Source organism: Branchiostoma belcheri, unplaced genomic scaffold (genome assembly GCF_001625305.1).
Source record: "Branchiostoma belcheri isolate BF01 breed outbred unplaced genomic scaffold, Haploidv18h27 scaffold60, whole genome shotgun sequence".
NCBI classification, from domain to species: Eukaryota; Metazoa; Chordata; class Leptocardii; order Amphioxiformes; family Branchiostomatidae; genus Branchiostoma; species Branchiostoma belcheri.
In genome coordinates, this window is record NW_017804243.1 from 809,777 (window position 1) to 832,031 (window position 22,255).

The 22,255-nt window shown below is 39.4% G+C and overlaps 1 protein-coding gene across 1 annotated transcript in view; it reads right to left on the minus strand.

Moving 5' to 3' along the window:
* Positions 1-141: 141 nt before the first annotated feature.
* Positions 142-22,255, minus strand: part of LOC109482715 (neurexin-3-like) — a 93,491-nt gene continuing 71,377 nt past the window's right edge. The window contains exons 15-21 of the mRNA XM_019785534.1: positions 11,988-12,197; positions 10,748-10,867; positions 10,275-10,301; positions 8,550-8,594; positions 6,722-7,477; positions 527-643; positions 142-167 (exon numbers count right to left, since the gene is read on the minus strand). Coding sequence (XP_019641093.1) covers positions 142-167; positions 527-643; positions 6,722-7,477; positions 8,550-8,594; positions 10,275-10,301; positions 10,748-10,867; positions 11,988-12,197 — 1,301 coding nt within the window. The remainder of the gene's footprint in view (positions 168-526; positions 644-6,721; positions 7,478-8,549; positions 8,595-10,274; positions 10,302-10,747; positions 10,868-11,987; positions 12,198-22,255) is intronic.

A 22,255-nucleotide genomic window follows, 5' to 3' on the forward strand; every position in this document is an offset into this window, starting at 1 on the left:
GTTGCGGATGGAAGATGGTGCAGATATGTGCAAATACAGTGAAAACAAAGATATAATCAAGTCCCCTTTATGGGCGGAACTACAGTCTGCCCTTTCAGAGTAAAACATCAGCAGATATGCGCAGATGCATCATGTTTTACTTTATCTGTGGGGAACGATCAGCAAACCTGTTTTTGGGCGGAAAAGTGGATTGAGGAAGTAGCCATGCATAATTCCTGAGGGAGCCAAGAGTCGCCATGATAAATAATGGAAGGGGCCACTCATTGACCTCCTGCAGTTTAGACCAAAAACAGACAGGTGGCTCTACCACAACTGAGAGCAGGTGTTTCCACATATCAACCTTCCAAATGTCATGGGCTGATTTATAGCGACCACCTCTAAATCAGCCCTTGCACTTGGGAAGGTTAAACTTGAATGCCAAATCATGATCAAGTACCTCATGAAAGCTCTAACTAGAAGTAACACATGTTTATGGCTTTGTACAAATCAAAAAACAAGCTACTATTTGAAAGGATTCTGTACTCACCGTTTTCGCAAGTTGGTCCGGTGTACGTTGTCATCCCGCAGTCACACTCATACCTGTTCCACTGCTGGCTACACTTCCCACCGTTGCAGGGGTCACCTGCACACGAGTTGGTCAGGTCTGGAACAACAAGGACACCACTGGTCAGTCAACAACATCATATACAGGTCAACTGACCAACAGGTAAGTATGTCGTTCTTAAAATCTTTCATAATTTTTTTTCAGCAAACTGGAGCCTGCAAATGGAACAGATCAGTGACATGCATGGAGGCTGGAAAATCCCGACTACCTTATGCTAACCTAACTTAAGTGTAATTTTTTTCCTTTTTGTATTTAACATTGAAATTGTAATGCATGCATGGAAAAAAGTGAAACTAGTGAACTGTTATACACCTAAATGTTGACAAGGTTTAAATAGTAACTATATTTGCTTGTGTACCCAGTATTCCAAGTGTTAATCATTCTTCATCACAAAGGAAAATGTGTACCAAGTATCAGTACATTGTACACTGTACATGTACAAGTACCTTGAATACAGTAAGAATTGTTACAGTGATAATATTGATGGAGTTGAAAACTTCAAAAGGTTACTGTACATGTATATCTACCATTATAAAGATTTTATTAAAGATATGGAAACAATCAAAATTGTGGAGTCTTGACTTTGTCATTTATTGCTTGATGTATCATAGAATTGCATTGGAATGTTTCAATCCATTGCAGTTTGAACCATTTTTGTTTCTTCCTTGCATAGTTTGTGAGTTTATACTGGGGTTAAGAAGGGAAAATACAAACAAGATACTTTACTCTAGATCTATTGATATCAGTGTGTTGAAATATGCTATCAGAAACCTAAAGGAAACTGTATGTGAGGCCAATCTTTCATGTACCACATCAAACTTACTAAAATTTACATTTCTTATTTGTTCTTATTAGTTTTGAAAGGGTCCATAGAAATAGCAATACAAGTTTGTCATGTTATAGGCAACAGAAGTAAATGACTTTAAAAAATGTATATCAACTTCTAATCTGAGGCAAACAGATATCAAAGATTTAAACATGGCGCCTGGTACAATTTGGGCAAACAGTCAATTTTCATTGATTGTAATTACTGTACCTTTCACATGAATGCCTTGTTAAAATGTTGAAAACGTCCTGCTAGTTCAAAGAACTCGAATTTCCATGGTTAATAACTACACTTTGCTCTTAAAACTGTACATTGATAAGATAAGCTAGCAACTGTTTCCAAGATTCACTAGCACAGTCATAATGGATAATTTAACTTGCATGCAGTTTTGACTAAAACAGTTAGGTGTCTTTCCTACATGGTATGCACATGAAAAAACAAACTATGGATGGGGGATCTGGTATGTATATGTTCCTTCAGCTGTGTGAATGGTGTGTTATGAACCAAGGACAGGGCCCTTTATTTTGTTTATCTTGCATGCAGTTTTTACTTTAACAGGAAGGTGTCTCTCCTACATGGTATGCTGTGTGAATGGTGTGTTCAGCACCAAGGACAGGTCTGTTCAACTACTGTAAGTCTACAAATTTCCGCGGTATATTTAGATTCGCGGAATTCGCGGGGACCTTTGTACCGCGAATCTATTTCCCCGCGAATATGTTTTGCGTAAGTGTGCCCCCCTCCCCACATGCATTCACGACGGACTTCGAGTTCAAGCGAAACACGCTATCCACAAATCACCGCAAATCGACTTTATTCTTAGCAGATGTACGTAGTTGAGTACTGTATCAAAACTATTACTAAGTTAAACTGTTATAAAAAAAATAATATTATGAGACACCAAATAGCGATAGCACTGGCCGTGTCAACCACGTAACGTTAACGCCCGACAAAAATCTTTGCGTGTAGAGCGCCGGCCATACCGCTAAAATGCGGGCACATCGGGCATATCTACAAATATTCTGGCGAAAAATATAAATTATAATTGTTGGTACCTGGGAAATATTACTTGGTTCTCTTTTTTTTCTTGTTTTGATGGGTAGAAATGCTAGCGTAACGTGGCTACAAGAAGGCGACCTTGGGACACTTCCGCATTCATCGAACGCCAAAATCTTACCGAATACGCCATAAATTGGCATAGCAATACATGTTTTCCTGAAAGATTCTTTTCATTATGCATTTCTTCACTACAGTGTCGATGTGTAGTTGTGGAAAATAGCGCTTTAGCGATATTTCCAAACGAAGAAAATTGTTTCACGCGCTTCAGTTTGAATGTGTATTACCGCCGGCACGACGCGACAACCAATCAGAGACGCGTAATGCGGACATGTGATGCAACATTTGCATACCGAAGCATACCGACAGAGCATGCAGGCAGCCTAGCGCGGTGCAGGAAACAATTTTTTGCGCCGCGTTTTAGGAGATAAATGCTGGGACACGAACTTTTCTTATTCTTAAAATGCATTTTACAAATTCTTTTTTGAATAGCCAAAGAGAAATCGCGAATCTAAAAATACCGCGGATTGTCCATTTTTCCGAAACCGCGAACTTTAGGCCCCGCGAATCTAAAGAGACTTACAGTATGTGAATGGTGTGTTCAGCACCAAGGACAGGTCTGTTTAACTATGTGAATGGTGTGTTCAGCACCAAGGACAGGCCTGTTCAACTATGTGAATGGTGTGTTCAGCACCAAGGACAGGTCTGTTCAACTGTGTGAATGGTATGTTTAACACCAAGGACAGGTCCATTCAGTTGTGTGAATGGTGTGTTCAGCACCATGGACAGGTTTGTTTGTTTGTTTTATTTCGATCTCCATTTAGTGTAATACATAAAGTTTACACTACTCTTCCTGGAGTCCAACTAACTAAACAAAAATAGTAAAAACAATAATAAATCAATCAAACATAAATTATGATAAACCATAAATAACGGAAAATAGTAATAATAAATTCATAACAAAGATTTATCCTGAGATAACAGAGGATAATTAACCAAACTCAGCATATAGAACTTAAAATGAAATGAATGGGAGGTCAGAGGTCAAAATAATAGAAAATGATATAACTGAAAGTGATTGGAAAACATAACATGCAACCAAACACTTTGAAAATCAAATTAACAATGAAGTAAACAAAATGTGGACTCGGAGAGTAAAGACAAATTATATACAACTTTAGGCCACACCAATTTGATTTGTTGGTTCTCGGATTCGCCTCTTCATTTTTTTCTGATTTGCAAAAAAAAAAAATTTGATTCTGGTCCTAAATCAACTGAAAAATGCTCATGTTTTGCCCCCCAACAGTTGAGGAAAGTCCTTTTCTTCCTAGTTGTTACAGTTTTCCCATCTATCATTGCAGTGGTTTGATTAAAAGTTCAAAATTCAATGTTTAAATTTTAACCCAGCCTTTTGTGTTGACTTCATGGCTCATTTTGTAGCATTTAAGCCTATAATAGGATGCCTAGACCTGTTTTTATTTTTATTTTTTTCGCCCTGTCGCTTCATATTTTTTCTGAAAAAATCCGAGAACCAACAAATTAAATTGGTGTGGCCTTAGATGAAGTAGTCCATACATAACAAAATATAAATAACTGAAATGAAATAAACCAATAAATGACTGTACAAAAGGAAAAGAATTCGCCATTGAATACATATGAAAATAATGATAAGAGAGGGAGTTAAATCGAATACTAGTTTACAAGGAAGTTCAAAAGGTCTTACCACCATAGAGTAAGGGGTGAGTTTTTGTCCTTTTGTGTTGTTACCCAGTCATTTATTTTGATCTTGAACGCTGCTTGGTTTACAGTGATCAGGTCCATTCAGTTGTGTGAATGGTGTGTTCAGCACCATGGACAGGTCCCTAAAGCTGTGTGAATGGTGTGTTCTGCACCAAGGACAGGTCCATTCAGCTGTGTGAATGGTGTGTTCTGCACCATGGACAGGTCCCTACAGCTGTGTGAATGGTGTGTTCTGCACCATGGACAGGTCCCTAAAGCTGTGTGAATGGTGTGTTCAGTACCAAGGACAGGGCACTTCAGCTGTGTAATTTTTTGGATAATGGATACAAAGCTGATTTGTTTTGTGCTGTTCAACAGCAGCAGTTTGTGCCCTATCCTTTTAATGCTCTTGGAATCTCATATGATGGGATCGCCATACATGGAGCAAAAGCTCCCCTATCTATTCAAGTTAGAAATGCAGGTGGTGCCAGACGTTAAACCTGGTCCCTGTCATGAAAAAGTAGCACACTGGAAAAGTGATCACCAGCTATATACTAATAAGATTCTGTTTGACAGTAATTTTGACTTGCAGTTTCAAGATATTAAAGAGAAAAAACAAATAACTTTGTTTGTTTTGATAAACAACTGTGTCTGAGAAGGCCAAGAGTGGTGAAATCTAAAACTCCATATCTAAGCTATTGTGGTGCAGTTGTGTTATATCATTAAAATATTGTGTAGCAAGTAAAAAAATCATTATTCAATCCTTTAAAAACTGATCATAATGTTATCCAACTCTAGTATTTTGGTATCTTCTTCTACCAAAACTGTGCATAACTGCCACAAGAATATTCTGACTAAATTGAACTAATATATTACAATGTACATAAATTAATCTAAATAATTATAAATGTATTCTGCAATAAAAACAACTGTGAAGAGCAAAGCAAAACAAATATGACCATCTTATGTGTCTCTCACTTTAAGGTAACAATTGTCTGAGGAGACAAGCTGTAGTACACAACCTTTCTGATAGAGGGTGCTTTAGTGCCATGTCTGTTCAAATGGGTTCAGCCCCTTACAATATGATTCTGCCATGTATCTCAAGGTGCCTTCATGTACCAATTCCAAATGATATTTAGCCAATATTTTGTAACCTGACTTTCCAAAGAAAAGGCAAATCATGAAGTGTTGAATCAACTTTAAATGATAATTCTATCATATGTCATAGGCCATATTTTTAATAGAGAAAATAACTAGTGGTGATGCATAATGATGAATGTGATAAGAAGAACTGCCTCACTCATTTGTTCTTCATAAAAGTCTTCCAAATACTGTCATAACCATAAACCTTAACTACATGCATAGTTACATGCAAAGAATAATGGTAAGGATTGACCTCAACAAAGGAAAAAATATGGCAGACTGTCGTAAAGAGCAGGTCAGTTTTGACATATTTCAAATCCAAGGCAGTTCTGGGCCACTATAAATAGACGTATCAGTCAAATTGGCCATCAAAAAGACTTGGATGCGCTGTAATATATGTGTACTTATGTAGGTATGGTACCCTTGGGAGATTCCTGGAACTCAGATGTACTTGTTGGATCTGACAGCCAATTGCCTTGTTTGAAAGTGTATCAAAATGGAAAATAAGGCCGGTAATACAACTTTATTGGCAGTTGTGTGCTATTTTGAGAACTTTATCACTTAAGAATTTTGTGGGATAATTGTTTGATGTTGCTGTGCTGACTCCCCAAACTTATTTTTGTAAAAGTTATCATTGTATGCCCAGGGATATGTGTTCAATTTTAGGTTCTCAAAGAACATACTTGCTCCTACAGGTGGAATCAATGAATTAGGTTGTAGTTTCCTGTTCAGTAAGCTTGCTGTCCATCGTGCCAAAAGTTGTAGGAGGGTATGAGTTAAGTTTGCCATTTCTATGCAATATACCACATAAGAGAATACTCTCAATTTATTCTGCAACCAGAAACCAACGGCCATGTACATGTACATAGCTGTGGGTTACACTGGAGTATAAGACTGTTCACTGCAATGTCTAATTATTATACTAAAACCAGCTTCAAAACAAAACAGACCCTTCTGATTACTTGTGTGGTATTATCTTGAAGCTGATGATGTGGTCTTGTGGTTCAGATTGTTTGAATTTTCTGAATTTTCTAGGTTCGTATCCCTGGCTGGCCCCACTATTGTGTCCTTGGGGAAGGCACTTTACACCTATTTCTTCACTCCATTCAGGTTAAGATGACTACCTTGAATTAAGAACTACATCCTCTTGGATGGGACACAAAGCTTGTCTTTAGATCCCGTGTTTGAGGAGAGATACACTACAAGCATGATAAAGGTTCCATTGCACTGATAAAAGAAGAATTTGGTCCTCCCTGGTGTGAGAGGATCAATGTTTACAGTCTTGTCTTATGCACCTTGTACCTTGCATCTTGAGTTATGCTGCAAGTTTATCAGTTACGCAAAAAAAAAACAAGCACAAGGTACAAAATCCTTACCTTCACATCCAGCTACTATGGATCCGCTCAGCCGCTTGTTGTCCTTCAGTAGGTCTGGATATTTCCCATCAAGGTTGATGGACGCCAGGCAGCCCTGATAGCCCAGTTGCTTGGCCCGCGCCTCCACCATCAGGGGCAGTTCCTTGTACTTCTGCTCCGGATACCCTCCCACGTACATCTCTCCCTTCAGGTCCAAGTTCTTGGAACCCTTGGTCGTCTTCTGCACGGCCAAGTCGTCGATGGTCAGCCGGTGGTTCAAGTTCTCGTCACGAGTGATCTTGACCTCGTGCCACTCGTTGTCGTTCAACATGTCCGACTTCCCCTTCATCATGGTGGCCCCATCGCCCAGATTGAACGCGTACTGTAAGTACCCCTTCACCAATTCCAGGGCTAAGAAGTCATTTCCATCCCCGCCGTTGTACATAATGAGCCCATCGGGCTGAGTCGTCTTGAACTTGAAGACCAGGTTCATGCTGGAGTAGGCTTCGAGAGTCTGGAGCTTGACGTAGCTGGCCTGATCTCGGAAGGTGATGGGGTTGCCTATGACCTTGGTGCCCTTGCCGAACTGGGCGTTGGTTTGGATCATGTCCACCCCTCCCGACATGGCCATCTCGATGAAGGGGTTCCCGTTGAACACAAAGTTCTGCATCTGGCCCTCAAAGCTGGGCGGCGAGGTGCCGTCGGGTTTGGCCTTCTGGAGACTGCCAATGGCTATGGAGTTGAAGTCCAGGACAGCGCTCGACTTGGAGACAGTACCTAAAGACGGGGATGTCAGGACAGGGCAAAGTTAGCACGGTGGAGATTGGAGGACTCTCCTCACCCAGACATCATCCCTGCTAGATTCTTAGTCAATTGATGATGATCCTTTCAATCAATGTGCATGAAAGATTCAATTTGGCAGCTTGTGTACTTGTTGTCAAATGGTTCAAAGTTCCTATAAAAATTTCCATCTTTTTTGACTGAAGGGTTTGTGAGCAGTTCACTCTCCAACCCTCTGGAACGCCCTCCTTCCCAAGTGAACTGGCCACAACCCCAGTTTATCATCTAGCAGGGAAGTCGTTGTACATCTTTGTACATGCAACACAAATATTGCTGCCCCCTTCAGCCAAGGAATGTGCCTGTCATTGGACTGTTCACTGCAATAATTTAGTCATGTATACTTGCAAAACGCATCAAATTGTTAGTCACAACGCCAAATATCTGACACAACACAGAAGATGTAGACATGGGAAGCAATATTCCAAGTACGTACAAAGATTTCCATGACAATGCATTATACACACCAGACAATGAAAAATACATGTACACCAAGTGAACTGTGGACAGAATATGGACAAATGGTCACAACTACATGTATGGTCTACAACATCCACCAATTTTACTGACATCTAGGCAAGACAAGTTTACACCACTTACAACACAACACCAGACAACACGGCACGTGACAACACCAACGTTACACCACGACACGTTACAGGCTACAACACAAGACGACACAGCACAGCACGACACAGCACCAGGACAACACCAGCAATGATATGTAACACAACACCACAACACAACACAGCACCACATACTAATGTTAGCAACACCACAGCATACACATGGCATTCCACCACCTAGAGAACTCACTGGGTATCACACACACAACACACGACACTTGCACATTCAAATGCGGCATGCTAACAGAAGCTGTCATGGGCAGGTTTTTTTTATGGCAAACACGAGCACAGATGTAGGTGTATATAATAATATAACATGGTTTCCATGCTTATCAAGTTCGAATGATGAACAGTATATATGCTAGATGTCCAGGGGCATAGCTCACCAGGTTCCGGGATTTGTAACATTTGGAAGCTTTCACCAAAGAAACCTGGAGGCATTACAAAAGGCATTGTCACCACCAAGGGTACCCCCAGCCAAGGAGGCTGAGGAAAGCATACCCTTGGTGGAGGGAGAAAACCTGAAACTGGAGAAATCTTGCACCATTCCCAACAACCTGTCATCTACAGCATCGATCCCTACAGCTTGCAGGTAGGGAAGTGGTCTTCCAGAACGGCTTTGAGATCTTCAACGTCATGACCGCCGGGTCAGCATTTTCGTGTTTTTCTTTTTTTGTTGTTGGTATTTCTTGCAGTTTGTGGGGTACATCGTTTGTAAAAAAACGTGCTATATCTATAGCAGAACTACGTACCCGGACCATACTCCTGGGGAAGATTTCACTTGAACATTACATCACCGGGGTTTTCATACGCTACGGGATCTATATATATATGAGGAGGCTACGCATGCCTTCTATTGGTCGGCTGTGATGTTATTTACAGGGCAGCAGGATGGGTTCTGTCCGCTCTCTATCCAATAGAAAATTTGGGGTTTGACACGGCAGTATTTGATCTGTACTTTGTCAACTGCAGATGCAGCAAGTATAGCTGACTTGTATGACATTGTCAAGATACAATTCATTCCAGTTAATTGCACAAAAATAATAATAATACAAACAAAAGAAATTGTACTGAATTTTGAACCAGGCCATTTTTCCTTCTTCGTGTTCTTTGTTAATTCATTGCATATCAGCATTTATCTTCTAATGTATAATTATTCCTGAAAAAAATGTATTTTTTTGACTAATTTAACTGTTAACAACTGCAGCAGCTGGATAAAACTGCAATCAGTATTACACAAAACAGACAAAATGTCTCCAAAATGGATCATTTCTGATGCCAGCAGACAGTATCTTGCGTACTAGACATTTTCTAACCTTATCTAAAGAATATACAGTCACGTGGTTGTCACAAGGGCTTACTTGAGTATACGCTCATATTAACATCTATGGACCAATTATACATCTTCTGCTGATAAGAAGGCTCTCAGGCATAATAGTCGTAAGAAGAAAACAACAAACATAGGTAGATAAATAAATTCTGAAATGATACTCACTTGTCAAGGATGATAAGCACTCTCTGGATTAGTTATGGCATTGGCCATTCTCCATGCCTATGGCAGTTGTCTTTTTTTCTTCTAAATTTGCAAAACTGTTTGCCAAAATTGTCACGATCATTTCAAACTTGTGACCTCCCCACAGTTGCCAGCTTTAGATGTGATCAGGCACCTTGTATTTGTAGCAGACAGTTTCTTTGTTCTTTGTTTCCTTTTTTTTCAAATGTAGGACATGAAATGTTTGACCTCTTTACGAATCTGATACATGAGTTCTTCTCTATCTACTTGAAATACTTGGAAGTTGGAATGAACATAAAGTGAGAAATAAAGACTGCAATTAACTGGAATGTGCTGTATCTTACTCAATGGTGTTTGTGCCACTAGCTAATTAATTATATGATGTCCTTCGGAAGATGCGCTAAGGCTACAATGGTTAGTAGTAGATACCATGCAAGAAGCTATAAGGCGCAATTGGTTATTTTACGACACATCACAGCACAAGGGTAACACAGCACATGCAAGCACAGTATGATGAACTTATGGGGTATATCGATATATAAGGTATGTATTCTACAACACATAGGAGTGAAGCACATGAAACTGTTTACGAACAAACCTGACCCCAATGGGAAAGGATATATAGCTGTAAGCATTAAAAAAGAGAAAATGCACACCGTTAATCAGGAAACTACCAATACAGGGATCCATCGTGAGATGATTCTCGATTTTTACAACAAATTTTTCTTTTCTTTACAATCGTAGGTACATAACCGTAAAAAAACTTGCCTTTTGGCAAGGCGGGTCCAGAACTTTAGACAATAAGAGGTAACGTAAAGACTTAAATACGAAGTTAAACTAATTCTTTCTTTACATATCGAGAGAGAAATAGGAATAGCAGACGGAGAGGTTTTCTCTGTAGGCTGGAGAGTGGTCCGGCACCCAGGAGGAGGACTTTCTTCAGTGAGAGAGTGTACTACGGAGGCTCTACGGAGGGTCCGCTGGAGCAAGAGGAATAGTCCACCACCTAAAGCCTGGAGGGGGGGAGGAAGAGTAAGTTCCACAGACAGAAGACAAGGAAACTTGCATTACCGGGTACATCTAAATCGTCCACCCGAAGATTAAGCTGGCGACCGCGGCGCCTGAGTTGCACTGTGTGCCAGTTGTTGTCATCCAGACCCTCCCCACCGTACAAGAAGTCTGGACCAGGGCCTGGAAGGGAAGATAGAAATCATCATGAGTTACAAAAGATTTACACATTTTATTCTTGAATACTTCGTAAAGTTTTATATTTGGCGATATATTTTTTTTCCGTTGTTTATCCCTCAAGTAAAAATCAATTATCGAACAATTGTTGAATGGTGTATTACTATTTAATAATATCATGATCATCGACTCGCAAATCAATCATATTTAGTCCTTCTTTTTATCGATTTTATGATCACTTTGCAGCGCTATTGATTGAAAAGTCATTTATCACGATACATTGCTTTGGGGGCTGGTAAGTCTCCTTACAGCCAGGGGCTGAATTGCGAGGGCGCAGAATTGATGGGAGGGAGGTAAAGTGGTGAGAAGTGGCTGCCATTTGGCACCAGTGCAGCTGACCTCAATACAGCAGTACTTGTAATTGCTCCAGATGTGTATACGACTGTAGGTTTTTTGACACACTGACAGAAAGGCATATCCCTGCTTTTAATGATGAGGCCACAGCAAGTGATTTTTATGGAATGACATCAGTGCGTGCATTGATTTTCGCCTGATTTTGGGGGAAAAAAAACTAGAAATTTTGTTGCCCTCTGACACTGGTTTAAAGGCATCCAATGCAGTTTTTAGGGCTTGAAAAATACCATTTTTTAAAGTCAATATTCTTCAATAGTCTTATCTACAAGTAAATACTTAGTTAAAACCACACTATCCTTATGCATTTTGACTCTCATGGAGCAAAACTACCCAAAATTCTGGCGGAAAACGGTTATTGGAAGGGCCTTTGGCTGATTTTTAAAGTACCACCCATAAAACAAAGGACTCATCTTTAGGCTTGCTTCTGCAGTTTTAAATGCTCAAAAGTATGAAATACTGATTGAAATGTACAATGTAGTATTGTGAAGCAGTAAGTGTCAATATCATAAAGATTGCCTTATTCACAATATTTCCAGTTTTGCTGCTCTGAAATCACATTGGATGCCTTTAACATGCAGAAAATGGGCAAAGATGTTATGTTGCCATTTCGGAAAGTTACTACACTGTGCATCACACGGCACATGCATGCACACTTCAAACCGTGAAGTAGCCTACATGATGACATAGTGATATGATAGGTCGTTGAACTCACCAGGGTTGAAGGTGAGCTTCAGCCTCCCTGCCTCGATCTCCATCATCAGCACGTTTTCCTGCGAGCCCCCCTCGTAGGTCACGGCCAGGAGAAGTCCGTACGACGAAGCCGTGCGAAACCGCAGGGTGATGTCCTCCGCTTCCGTCTGCACCGGCCCCAGCAGAGACACCGTCAGGTACTGCCCGTCAGCAAACGTCAGCATGGTCGACTCTGTGGACAGACGACATTCAATACAAGATAAAAACTCGACCTTTTCACTGACATTCTTTTCCACTACATCAACTACATGCTACACTGTACAATAAAGTCATTGATGACTAATATCTTCAGACAAACAAAACAAGTAAAACAAACATTGAATTTCATAATTCATCTTTTTGCCAACACATGATCCTGATATGCCTGATGTTCCCATTTGTGAAATGTATCTGAAGTGTTCTCCAAGTAGAGATTAAGCTTCTTTTTTATGTATTTTTAGGCGTTTTTATTTGGCTTTATTTTCTGTACTATCTTTGATGTCTTGCCAATTTGACACTTCTTTTTTTTGCCAATTTGATATGCATTGTACTGTCTTGCAAATTTGCAGCTGCCAAAAATCTGCTTGGAGATTATCTAAAGTTGGACAAAGTTATGACTGTATGTTTCAAATTACGTATCTACAATTACGTATCTACAATTTACTTTCAAATTACATGTATCGGTATGTATCTACAATTAAGTGTCTACAGTTAAGTATCTACAATAATTACAATCTACAAGTCTCAAATTACGTTATCTACAATTGAATCCATTGCCCCAGATTAGCACTTCATTAAATAAACTTCTTACATACAATGTGCCAACATCACAAAATGACATCATAACGATCCTAATCGCAGTCAGACAATCCCTTAGGACATCCTTTAGATACAAAACCCCTCACAGATGGTAAATTCGGTATTATGTGTGTATTTGATATGTGCACACTGCATCAAGCTAAAGCTTGGTAACAATGGTGTTAACGACATGTACCAAGCACAGATGGATGAACAGTTACATCCAACAACAGTAATGTGACACAAGAAGGGAGGGGATTTGCATCTCCTCATTAATCCTACCTAATCTTATTGATCTGACCCAATTCTATCCGGTCGCACTCGGGAGTCTTGAAAAGATTTGCTAATTTTCAATGTGGTCAACATGTCATTGATTAATGTTGTGCTTGTTGCGAGCATGACACAGCATTTATCAATAAGTCAACATTTCGGTATGTTTGAAATTTTCACAAATTACCTAGTAGTACATGTATGGCAGGTGTTGAAATATACAATTATAGGCAGTTACATGTGTCACTGTTTCATCTTGTGGAAGTTTAACCTTACGATCAGCTTGGCACTGCTGGGTGAAATCAATTGAAAACATTTTTTAAGGTCATCTGTATTGTCTTTTAAGCCTTATCAACCATTGCACATAAGCTCTCATTTTCAGAGGAAAAGGCTCAAGCAGAATTTCTCTATGTTGTTAAAAAGAGACAAGTTGTGCCTAGTACCGCATATTCATAACTGCCCTTTGGTGTAGCACACCAGCTTCACAGGTACATGTATGAGGCACGGCGGCACCTGGCTACAATGCATATAACACTGAACTACCTGTTACACCTAGCCATTATACTTCTGACTGTACGCGTTCTTTAAACCTAATTAGTACCTACGTGTAGTTCAGTCTTCCAAACTTTAAAAAAAATCTTTTAGAAGCCTTGTTTCAGCTTTCTTGGACCATCCTTCCTAAAGAATCAAAATGTAGCCAATCTTGTAATACAGTATAAACTACACATCACACCTTTGCATCATAACTAAATCTTCTCAGCTATCCAGGTGAGTAATATTTCCCACCAAATTCTATCATCTTCAACAGAAGATCACAAGGCCTGAAACCCCTGCCAAACCCTGGCTTGAGCCAGGTGAGGTTGTCAGCCCTGCATTATGACAGATGAGGAGGCCGTACATGTATGTAGCCTGTGTCTGCCTTCTGTTCATGACTTGTGATGTCAGAGTCTGGAGCTACTGATTTATAACCATTCTGGATGGTATGTTGGTTTCATCCAAATCTTATTATGCTGGGCAGGACTTCCATTCATGATATACATGTAGTTTTCTAGTAATATCACCAATTACATAGGGATAAGAGATTGATAAAATCAAAAGTTCAATTGTATACATGATTGTGTAACATTTACCATCTTTACATACCTACCAAGTGTATATTATTTTGTAATCTCCAAGCAGATCCTATGGTAGAAAAGCAGAATCCACTGAAGTGGCTAATAGTTACTCCTTGGCCAATGGATACTGCCTGGCCACCGTAAGATCTGCTTGGAGATTACATCTTTGTTCAATATTGTAACAGGAGCATTAAAATTCAGTCAGTCAGAAAATAAAGCCTTGCTATCTAAAATGTAGGTATTGGCAAATATCGACCAGTGCATGTTTTTACATTAACCGATAATTGATAGTATGCAAAACTGCAGTTCCATGTATTATATACAAGTCATGTATATGTGATATATATATAAGAGGCTCTGATGCTTGTAACTGATCTTTGAACCTTCAGAATGATACTAGCTGGTTGCCAGTCGCTGGCAGCTCGTGGAATAATGTCTGCCCTGTAGGCAGCAGACTTTGATTTAATTCTGTCCACAAGTTACGCCATGTTGGCACCTGTATTCCTCTATAGGATGCCAGCTGATCAATCACTGCTAGGACAGAAAAACTAGGAGCTTGTCAAAAAGACAAGAAAATGGCTTAGAGGGGAACAAAGATTTAAAAAAAAACTAATCAATACTACAGGTATACGAAGAACACCAAATCTTAGAGTTAATGTAATTGTAACATTTGTAGATAAATATATTGTACAGCTAAATGTTACATGTACATGACATGTATGTGTACATGCACTTGAAAGATTTGGGGCTCATAAGAATTTGTTTGTTTGTTTTTATTTATTTATTTATTACGACCCCCATTAGAGTTTAAGCACTATTCTTCCTGGGGTTAACATGACATAATAAAATGAAACATAAATAACAAAGCTTGTACAATCAGTATTTTATGAAGATTACAAAATAATAACTTAAGGTAAATTCAAAATCAATAGGGGAGGTCAGAAATCAACAATGAAAAACACAAAATAATTGCAAAAAAAATAAAGAATTGCAAAACAAAAGAACATCATGGTGATGCTGTTTCACAGCAGTAGCAATGGTTAGTCAGTTCCAACAGACGAAAACCATAGCTATTGTGTGGAAACTACAAACTGTTATCATGTATCACATAAGCCATGCACATTAGCTGCTAATGCATAAACTCAGCCATCTTCACTATAAGTATTATATATGATAAAGGGGACCTCTTCTAATGTGCAATAATGGTGATTTCTAAATGTTTTCATGACTGAGTTAACTGCAAACAGCATTGTGTTTCAAACCTAAAACCACCTGCTTGGGGGTCCCTGTTCTCTCTTTTTTAATAGAAAAGATGAAAACATTTAAGAGCCAAGGATTGAAACGATCCTGGCCTGTGAGGCAGAAGTGATAAGGCATAAGGCTCGGAATCCCAGGTGATTGACACAAATTGCGGAAGAGTTCCCATCAGCCCCTGCAGGGCCTCCGTGTGATCAGGAAATGGACGGGGTCAAGCAGCCAATCTCTGCCACTCTTCCTTTTATGGCCGCGTGGCTCCGAGCAGCCCACGCTTTTCTCTCACGGACTTCTCAAATACATTGTCTGTTTCACAGATTTCCCTTGAAAGATTATATTGGATCAAAACAAAATCTAATAGAAACTAGAGGTCGGAGATCTCATGTCTTCGTCAGAGGTACATCGTTCTAGAGAAATTAACATGCGTATTCTTCACTCTTTTTAATAATCAATTTGGTCTAAAGAACAAAAGAATCTCTGTACTATTTTTATGGTACAGAACACCCTGAAACGGTTTGCCGCAGATTATACAGATGCGTCGTCACCCGTGTTAGCCCCCCCCCCACGTTATTTGAGTTTGGACTGTTAGGCCACACCAATTTAATTTGTTGGTTCTCGGATTTTTTCAGAAAAAATATGAAGCGACAGGGCGAAAAAAATAAAAACAGGTCTAGGCATCCTAATTATAGGCTTAAATGCTGCAAAATGAGCCATGAAGTCAACACAAAAGGCTGGGTTAGAATTTAAACATTGAATTTTGAACTTTTAATCAAACCACTGCATTGATAGATGGGAAAACTGTAACAACTTGGAAGAAAAGGACTTTCCTCAACTGTTGGGGGGCAAAACATGAGCATTTTTGAGTTGATTCAGGACCAGAATCAATTTTTTTTTTTGCAAATCAGAAAAAAACGAAGAGGCCAATCCGAGAACCAACAAATTAAATTGGTGTGGCCTTAGTGGAAAAAAAACGTTCAAGAAATTCTTACTGTGTTGAAAGTGTCACGACAGCGCCGCAAAATATAATAAGAGAAGATGTTATAAAGGAAAGAATCAGAACAGGGTGACTACTGCTGTTTTGTTAATTTGTCTTTATGACAAATAGAAGACTTGTTCCTTGTGTTCTTTGTGTCCTAACATTTGTACTTCTACAGTTAGTATATTCCAAATCTAGGCATCTCGTTTTTCGGCCCTTCGTGTTTTTATTGCGCGCTTGCCTTAAATTTAAGGTAATTAGATTTAAGGTCTCCAGTGGACGTCATCCATAGCAATTACTTGGTGTGGCCGTAGAAAATAACCTGACATATGTCCAACCTATCCTCCCCCTGCTGAAGTTATAGTACAATCCCTCAATGTAACGTCATTTGATCCCAACCCATTATGGGGTTCCCGGGCTATATCCAGCTGTCGGCTGTCTCCAAGCAGATGTAGGTGGGGGATTTCTAAACACAAAAGGTCCTATTACGGGGACATAACGACCTCCACGACTCTCATCTTTGAACTCAATCTTGGAGACCACGACAGTAATATGCCTATCAAATTTCATTAACTTCCATCCACACATACAAAAGATATCCTGCTCACAAGAAAAATTAACAAAATGCCCCCTGTAGCCACAACGAAACCCCCCACGAAGCTCAGTAACGAACTTAACCTTGGTCCCGACAATAGTAAGCACCACACCAAGAATTATAATCAACATTTTACAAATACTTGAGTTATTTTGCTAACAAGCCACAGACACAAAAGGTGCACTAACGTGACGCACGGACCCCCCACGAAGCCGAAACTTGTACTTGACTTCGGCCTCAACAGCGGTAATATGCCTGCCAAAAATCATGGACGTCGAATCATGCCTTCCAGAGTTATATCGCAAAATCCGCAGTTCCCCACACTCCGGCGAGACAATTTCATAGTCCTTCTGACGAAGACAATGAAATCAAAACAAAACAGTCTCAATCAAAGGTATTCAATGTAAGAAGGGACACCAAGTGTAAAGAGCCATCTAGCAGAAGACTCAATTACTGCAGCAGCAGTTCTTTGCTATATACCAGCATGTACATGTACACCAGAAAAAATAGCAAAATAGGCAATTTAAAGCAGGAACTATTAGATTTCTTACCAAAGAATAAATTTTGCATAACAAACGTTATAAAAAAAACAAATTTTCTGCATTTTCTGTCGGTTGCACAATTTTGCTCTTCCTAAATTGTATATAAGCATAATATATAAGGGTTCGTTGAAAATTTTCATATTCTAAAATTGTTAAAACTCTGCAATTGACAGACACATCTAGAATTTTTCCTTGTTTCCGATTGACTTCTTTAACAATGTTAATCCAACCATTCTTAACTGTTCTAGATTTACATGAGCTGCTTATCTGCTACGCTGGCCTTGTATGAGAGAATCACACTCAGGATACTTAAACATTGATGTAACAGCAGACATCTCAACATTGGACAGGATGTGATCCAGGGGAAACCCTTTGTGAGAGACACATGCAGATATCTAAAGGAAGTCACAAAAAGATATAAGCATTGTCTTCAGGGATTAGCCCCAACATCAGTTTCCTTTTCTGTCTGGTTGAATAGATGTCAGGGATCGAAATACTTTTTCCTGCATATCTACACTGGTGCAGGCAACCTTCAAAATTACATGTACCTATGGCAGACAAGTTTAACATGCATCGTTTTTTTTTTGCCTTTTAGTTCTAATCATCAAAAAACTGAAAAATGTGACTGGTATTACCAAAGTTCTCAATTGTCTTTAATGATGGTACTTTAACGATGCAAGGTGGTTTTTGACCACCACTGGTCATAATGTTCCAACAGTGTCTGGAGCTGGTTATGTCATGGTGCAGGTTAGGTGTAGGTAGACATCAGAAATGCCTAGTACACAGTTCCAATTTTACCTTTACTATTCTGCATGTGCAGGTATTTCAAGCCCAGATGTCAAAGTGTCTTGAAAAACTGGTATCTTTGGAGAGTGTTGATCAAGAAGAAAGAACGTAGGGATCAATTTAACATGAGATGAAAGTTCACAGGCTGCAGACGTAATCCTTTGCCGTCCAATCACATGCCCTCTTCAAAGGCGGACCTTCCACATTCTGACACCAAATTTGTACTTGTGTGTACTCTTAAGCTTAAGTAATTGTGTTCCATGCGAAGACTCGTGATATTGATAGCATAGCTGACGTATGAAGACTTTGTACCACCTTGCTCTCTGCGCCTTGATAAATGTATTTAATATCACAAGAAACGAAACATGTCGTGTGCTTCTCTGGGTACTCAGTCAACGTTGATATGATGTACTGCTGCAAAGTAATGGTCCATCCAAGTTAAAAACTGACAGACAAATTTCACACAGCAGTGAGCCTGGACTTGAGGACAGTGACCCAACTACAGCATCAGCATGGAGAATACTAAAACTTCTCTAAATATTAGATGACTGACTGAATCAGACTATCAATAAGGCTTTGATGCTCTTACATAATATAGACATTTTAAACCTTGCCATGTTTTACTTTAGATTAAAGAGAGCCAAAACTTCATCTTAACAAAAAGCCCATTTGTATACTGGTAAGTGAGATGTTCAAACTCTAATCACGCGAGTTTGCCTTGACGATGTACCAGTGTTCCTAATAAAAAAAGGATAAAGACATGTCCCTAGAGTGATTATATCAAGTTTTCAGTACTCTTGCCTTACAAAGTGATTGCAGTCTATATGAGGTCACCGAAAGGCCCGAATCGCAATTAGAGTCACCCACCCCAGGAAATATTTGACCTTGGTAACTTCCAAACGAGCTGAACTCTTCGGTTCAAGGTGACAAGGACTTCTGTGGGAGCATTCTCTTCTGAATGACATGTGCCCTTAATATAGGAGGTGGCATGTCGAAGATAATAACTTTCTGTAAAGAATGAATGAAGTCATCATCTTCCGTCCCTGCTGGCACATTCTGAATTTTAATCTTAAAGTTGTTGCCAAAAGATTTCAAACAATATGGAGGGACAGCAACAGCCATTACCAGCCGTCATGCAGAAACTGCTGGAAGGAGCAGAAATTTCAGCTAACTGTACTTTTTAAATTAGGCCACACCAATTTAATTTGTTGGTTCTCGGATTCGCCTCTTCGTTTTTTTCTGATTTGCAAAAAAAAAAATTGATTCTGGTCCTGAATCAACTGAAAAATGCTCATATTTTGCCCCCAACAGTTGAGGAAAGTCATTTTCTTCCTAGTTGTTACAGTTTTCCCATCTAACATTGCAGTGGTTTGATTAAAAGTTCAAAATTCAATGTTTAAATTTTAACCCAGCCTTTTGTGTTAACTTCATGGCTCATTTTGTAGCATTTAAGCCTATAATAGGATGCCTAGACCTGTTTTTATTTTTATTTTTTTCCCCCTGTCGCTTCATATTTTTTCTGAAAAAATCCAAGAACCAACAAATTCAATTGGTGTGGCCTTAGTGGACCAACTCTCGTGGCATGTAATCTGTTTATTTGGCCAATTTCTACTCTTTTCAGCCGTTTCTAAAGCCTAGAAGAGGCTACAGCCAGGCATTTCCTTCTAACAAAGACACAAATAATATTAAAAAAAAACTGCTAAGGTTTCAGGCCTCCCCCGGCATATTTGTCCGTTTTTTATTATTTGATTATGTATTTTGTTGTATATCTGTTGTGCAAATAAACAAATCAAATCCCAATCTGTTCAAATGACTTGTTCTCATTGAGAGCACCATTTTGCACACTGTGAAACAAGCCTTAACAGCCAGACAAGTTTGCTGGAATATATTTTCTGATTTGAGCTCTACTAATGACAGCCCTGACCTTCCCCTGGTCATAAATCGTTAGATGATATCATGTCAGATTAGCAGTCTTATCACATCCTCACTTGCAGTTTCTCTAACGATCATGGCAGGGGGACATAAGAGTTGTCAAGCCTACACCAATTCACTTTCTTGGTTTTTTGGACTGGTTTTTATTTTAGATTTGAAAAAAAAAACTACATGTATACCAGTCAGGTTCTGAATCAACCACAAAATGGTGAAATCTTATAGCACCAAACAGTTGAAGTCCTTTTCTTCTTACAATGTAGTTGTTGCAGTTAGTTTCATTTATCAATGCAGTAATTTGACTAAAAATGCATTGTTTGAATTATAAAAAAGCCTAGTATGTTGACTTTGGTATGCCTCCTACACTGTACATTTGTATGGTAACATTTGGTGGCTATAATACAGGGTGACTAAGCCTGTTTTTCTTTTTCATTTTCTTCTTCCACCCACTGTCGATTTCCTGCAAAAAGCCAAGAGCCAACAAATGAAATTGGTATGGCCTAGTGCATATTAACGTCTTCCACGGGAGTGACCACACCCAGTGTACTAGTTTAGAAAAAGGATACATATAAATGTAAAGGAACAACATAATCCCTGTAAAAAAAGTCCCTGGTAGGCCCCTCTGATGTGTCTTTGGGAAAGATGCTTTACACCTATTCTCTCTCAGGTGAAAATGACTTGTACCTAGCTTCTGTTAAAGACAGATGGGATGTAAAGCCACAGCCTGACTAAATCACGCTCCTGGCGGCCGCCGCCCTAAGGTTGCCACCCCCCATGGGGTGGGGGTCATTGACCTCCGGCTGAAAGAGCTTGTGTAACACAGGCTAGTAAAGCCAGAGGTCCCCCTTTTAGGAGAGCCACACCTCGAGCATGTTAAAATCTTACGGCACTTATTGAAAAGAGTAGAGTAGGTTTCTTTCCCAGTGTGAGTGGTCCCAACCTTACAGTCCGGGCTTCCGGAGCATGTACATAGTGTACAAATCCACACCAGCTGTGTTACGCCTACAGGCGGTGTGCTGGTTATGCAAAACAAACAAACAAAGAAATGAAGTAAAGGGCATGGCAACAGACGGGAGGGGAGCATAGAAAGGTGCATGTCTTGCCTCTGTCCACTTGGGAAATGAGGGTTATGAAATATTGAAAGGACAATTTGTCATCCGCAACAGGACTTGCTTTGTATACACGGAGATGTGCTATTGTCCTTTTCACACTGAAGGTGACAGCAGAAGAGAGAGACTTGTGTATTTTCTTTCATGAATAATTAGTTTACATATATGGTAAGTCTAGGAAATGGTACTGGTAGCTTAAAACCAGTAGTCAGCTTGTTTCTTTATTACATTGACTGTATCACTGTCACATATAGTTTAAAAGCCTGCCTGTCAACTTAGATACTTTCAGAGTTGGCTGCTGGACTTCTAGGCACTTCAGTAAGGAAAATTGGGTTTTTGTTACATCTACTTTGTACTTCTTCATCCCTAGAATTCATCCCGCAGAGTGTGTGAAAAGATACACATCAGCTAGCCAGAGAAAACTTGTTTCACAAATTTAAAGCTCTGTGAAATTACTTTTTCCACTCCAAAATTGCTAATATTCAGTCTTGCCAATTTAAAAAGCATTTTACAGTACATTAAGCCACCAGCATTACAAGTCTAGACACTGAATGAACCAGCATGAACTGAATGAACCAGCATGGCCTGAAGCCATAGTACCGGCGCTTTCATCCATGAAGGTTAAAGCTATACTTGAGCTTCGCTAGCAGCCTGCTACAGGATTGGATACCTGACAAAATCCGTTCTCTATTACAGACCTTCAATAAAGTAACTGTTAATCCTATGTAACTCACATGCAATGTGATGTAAAGGCATACATAAGAACTTTTCAAGCTAGTTGGACTTGGGATAATTATTTATTAAAAGGCGTATAGAAGCATAGGCTGTTGAATATGACCTTTCAAACTTGTCTGGAAAAACATTGCTGCACAAAACC